This window comes from Pseudochaenichthys georgianus, unplaced genomic scaffold (genome assembly GCF_902827115.2).
Source record: "Pseudochaenichthys georgianus unplaced genomic scaffold, fPseGeo1.2 scaffold_296_arrow_ctg1, whole genome shotgun sequence".
Classification (NCBI taxonomy): Eukaryota; Metazoa; Chordata; class Actinopteri; order Perciformes; family Channichthyidae; genus Pseudochaenichthys; species Pseudochaenichthys georgianus.
The window spans coordinates 41,140-46,139 of NW_027262957.1; the positions used below are offsets into that span (position 1 = coordinate 41,140).

The 5,000-nt window shown below is 44.3% G+C and overlaps 1 protein-coding gene across 1 annotated transcript in view; it reads right to left on the bottom strand.

The window, feature by feature from the left end:
* LOC117442112 (kinesin-like protein KIF20B) overlaps window positions 1-5,000 on the bottom strand; it is a 63,536-nt gene that overhangs the window by 41,139 nt on the left and 17,397 nt on the right. Inside the window, 1 exon segment of the mRNA XM_071202358.1 lies at window positions 4,289-4,473. Within this exon segment, the coding sequence (XP_071058459.1) occupies window positions 4,289-4,473 (185 nt within the window).

The following is a 5,000-nucleotide window of genomic DNA, read 5'->3' on the forward strand; positions in this document are numbered from 1 at the left end:
CGCTGTATTATAACGGCGTTCAAAAGTGCGTTCATTCTCAGCACTGTATTATAACGGCGTTCAAAAGTGCGTTCATTCTCAGCACTGTATTATAACGGCGTTCAAAAGTGTGCCAGATTTCATGCCTTTCAGTCGAAACCCAGTTAAAACACACCGGGAACAGGCTTCAAAATAATGCGGAAAACCACCCAATCTGGCAACAGCAAGCTGCCTGTGACGCGTACGCGCCTGTCACCCCTGGCTGTCGCACTCAAATATAAATATACTAAATATATCAGACTCCTCACAACAAACAATGTGGAACCGCGGAACCGGCGAGCATTGAATGAATGAATGAATTAGAATGGACGAAGCCGAGAGCAGCTGCAGCAGCACTCGCTCAGAGTGAGACTCTACGGCAGGGGTGGGGAACCTCCGGCCGTATACGGCCCGCGAGACAATTTGGTACGGCCCTCGAGGTAATTTATAAACACACGCAAAAAAGAACAAAATAAAGAAATCTAGACCGCAAAAAAATTAAACAAGCGAGTGCCTGTTTTTCCTGGCCAAGGTCAGGGTCCTTGAACACAACACGAGCCTAACGTGTCATCACGTGGTATATGTCTCGTCTGACAGCAGGGGTGCAGTTCTGACGGAGAGCACCAGAACGCCGCTCCGGCACTTCACAAATGGCAGTCCCCATAAGGAGCCACACATGCTGCAGTGTCTGCGTGGCCGTGTCTCGCTGAGAGCCCAGAGGCATCTGCTCCTCCGTCACACTGAGCACACAGGCACTAACTGTGTTGTTATTAGCATCTGGTTAGCTAGCTATGCTAACAAACATAAGAAGCTGTTTCTCCAACCAGTGAGGTAAAGGCACATCTTTATATGATCATTATAGTTATAAAAAAACAAGAGAATAAAGTAAACAGGTATAAAATACTATGACAGTCAACAAAAGGTGTTATTAATAAACAAGAATCCAGTTTGAAAGGAGAGTGATTTGTAAAATATCCATCAAGAAAAAGTAAATCTGCTTCCAGTTCCGTTTCATCTGGTGCTGAGATGTTTCCATAGATCTCTTCATGTTGCTCTCAAAGTGCAGCAGATTGATGCTTTCAACTTCAATATTTAAAAACACATCTTCCCGGGGTAGCATGCCCCCGGACCCCCCCAGAGGAGGTTAGGTCCCCCCCACACTTAAATCATGTTCACATGGATAGGAAACTAAATACATTTGCACACATCTTGTGTCCATATCTTTCTGTTTTGTGGCGCATGCCACACCGTGCACGTGCATGCGCGAGTCATGGTGAGATATCTGGATTAAGAGGTTGCTTTTTCTTTGCACAGCATGAATGAAAGAAAGAAGAAATAAATGGGTTGTGATTTTAGTTTTTTTAAGCAGAGGTCAATAACTTGTACGGCCCTCGGAGGATATTGTAAAAATTGAAATGGCCCTTGAGAGGAAAAAGGTTCCCCACCCCTGCTCTACGGCGTCGGCGTGTGAGCATTTAAAAGAGTTTTACGTTAAAGTCAGTACTGACTCAGACGGAAACAATCAAACGTTTGCCTGTAAACTGTGTCCGCCCGGTTTGAAAAAGCAAGTCCGTACATCGACGACGTCGACAGCAAACCTTAAACGGCACATTGAGAATAAGCACACGACTAGCCTTTCACGGTATGTGCGAGTGGCGAATAAAAAAGAGCCACAACAGATCCACTACCACCCAAACCCCATTAACATCGTACAGGAGACAAATAATAGCTCGCAGCAACGTATTGAAAAAATAACTATAAACTATAAATTAGTTCATTTTTGAAACCATGAACTTTAGTTCAACATTTTGAATGATGAACTGAACTAGTTCATGTAGAAAGTGAACTTTCCCAACACTGATATTAGTACACAGCAGTAACTGATAGTACATATTAGTACACAGCAGTAACTGATAGTACATATTAGTACACACCAGTAACTGATAGTACATATTAGTACTCAGCAGTAACTGATAGTACATATTAGTACACAGCAGTAACTGATAGTACATATTAGTACACAGCAGTAACTGATAGTACATATTAGTACTCAGCAGTAACTGATAGTACATATTAGTACACAGCAGTAACTGATAGTACATATTAGTACACACCAGTAACTGATAGTACATATTAGTACACACCAGTAACTGATAGTACATATTAGTACACAGCAGTAACTGATAGTACATATTAGTACACAGCAGTAACTGATAGTACATATTAGTACACAGCAGTAACTGATAGTACATATTAGTACACACCAGTAACTGATAGTACATATTAGTACACACCAGTAACTGATAGTACATATTAGTACACAGCAGTAACTGATAGTACATATTAGTACACAGCAGTAACTGATAGTACATATTAGTACACAGCAGTAACTGATAGTACATATTAGTACACAGCAGTAACTGATAGTACATATTAGTACTCAGCAGTAACTGATAGTACATATTAGTACACAGCAGTAACTGATAGTACATATTAGTACACACCAGTAACTGATAGTACATATTAGTACACACCAGTAACTGATAGTACATATTAGTACACAGCAGTAACTGATAGTACATATTAGTACACAGCAGTAACTGATAGTACATATTAGTACACAGCAGTAACTGATAGTACATATTAGTACACAGCAGTAACTGATAGTACATATTAGTACACAGCAGTAACTGATAGTACATATTAGTACACACCAGTAACTGATAGTACATATTAGTACACAGCAGTAACTGATAGTACATATTAGTACTAGAGATGTCCCGATCCGATCACGTGATCGGGGATCGGAGCCGATCACGTGATTTTCAAAAAAATCGGGGATCGGGATTTTTTTTTTTTTATACATTTTTTTTTTCATTTAATGTTACAAAACTAAAATGAGCATGTTCACGTCTTAAAGTCATCCTGAGGACTCAGTTCTGGTTTGAAATGACTCAACATCATGTATGTGTTGCTTCTGTTGGGCTTGTTCAGACCTGGTTATCCCTCTGAAAGCAACAGAGTGGGCGCAGCGTCTGATAGCAGCAGCAAGCTAACGAGAGGCTACGTCCAGCTGCTGACTCGGGAGTCGGGACGGAGAACACGTCAGGAGTTTGGAAGTATTATGAAATTGAAAGCGAAGGCAGTGTAACAGCCAGATGCAATGTTTGCAAGGCGGAGGTTCCGCGTGGTGGAAAGAACAGAGCTACGTTCAACACGACCAATCTAACACGCCACCTGAGAAACAAAGTACACAGCAGTAACTGATAGTACATACTAGTACACAGCAGTAACTGATAGTACATATTAGTACACAGCAGTAACTGATGGTACATATTAGTACACAGCAGTAACTGATAGTACATATTAGTACACAGCAGTAACTGATAGTACATATTAGTACACAGCAGTAACTGATAGTACATACTAGTACACAGCAGTAGTATTACTACCTCTTTGAGCAGCCTCAGCCGGCTCCTCTTGCTGCTGCAGTATCAGTACTATTAGTACACAGTGGGTGTTTCTCCATGTCGAGTAAGGCTGCTCCAGAGCCACCATTTCAAGCATACTACGTCATCGAGTGCCTCTGAAGGACTGTTCCAATGTCCAGCGTACTTGGAAATCTACCGAGCCCGGCGTCCTTCGTTTGGAGACATGTCGAGGCTGCACATGTGGAGACTCCGCGGTCTTAAAATCCCCACAATGCTTTGCGCACGGACCAATTTCCCCAAATCTGTGGCGGAAGATGCAAGAGGCGGGGCCTCTCGTATGACACACCTGCTCGCCTGTTCCACTCTTTGTTTTCCGAATGCTAGGAAGGATTCTTGCCTCGCTTCTGAAGCAAGTGACTCAGCAGACATGTGCTACCAAGCAAGCGTGCTCGACATTGAGAAACACCCAGTATCAGTACTATATTAGTACACAGTATCAGTACTATATTAGTACACAGTATCAGTACACAGTACTATATTAGTACACAGTATCAGTACTATATTAGTACACAGTATCAGTACACAGCATCAGTACTATATTAGTACACAGTATCAGTACTATATTAGTACACAGTATCAGTACTATATTAGTACACAGTATCAGTACTATATTAGTACACAGTATCAGTACTATATTAGTACACAGTATCAGTACACAGCATCAGTACTATATTAGTACACAGTATTAGTACTATATTAGTACACAGTATCAGTACACAGTATCAGTACACAGTATCAGTACACAGTATCAGTACTATATTAGTACACAGTATCAGTACCTCTTTGAGCAGCCTCAGCAGGCTCCTCTTGCTGCTGCTCTCGGCCGCCTGCTGCTCGCCCGTCAGGCGGGTGAAGTCCCTGCAGCGCTGAGGCTTCAGGTCGCTGCGGGGGTAGACCCGCCCCTCGATGCTGTTGAAGATCACCGACAGAGAGCGAGGCAGCAGACCTGAGTCGTGCTCCGGACCTGAGGCACACGGGGGGGGGGGGCACGTAAAGAGACTGGCTGCTTCAACTCCAGCCCCTGAAGCACCCTGCTGTGCAGCACTACAGGTGAGCACCAGCTGAGCACCAGGTGTCCTACAGGTGAGCACCAGGTGTCCTACAGGTGAGCACCAGGTGTCCTACAGGTGAGCACCAGGTGTCCTACAGGTGAGCACCAAGTGTCCTACAGGTGAGCACCAGGTGTCCTACAGGTGAGCACCAGGTGTCCTACAGGTGAGCACCAGGTGTTCCACAGGTGAGCACCAGGTGAGCACCAGGTGTCCTACAGGTGAGCACCAGGTGTTCTACAGGTGAGCACCAGGTGTCCCACAGGTGAGCACCAGGTGTCCTACAGGTGAGCACCAGGTGTCCTACAGGTGAGCACCAGGTGTCCTACAGGTGAGCACCAGGTGTCCTACAGGTGAGCACCAGGTGTTCCACAGGTGAGCACCAGGTGAGCACCAGGTGAGCACCAGGTGTCCTACAGGTGAGCACCAGGTGAGCACCAGG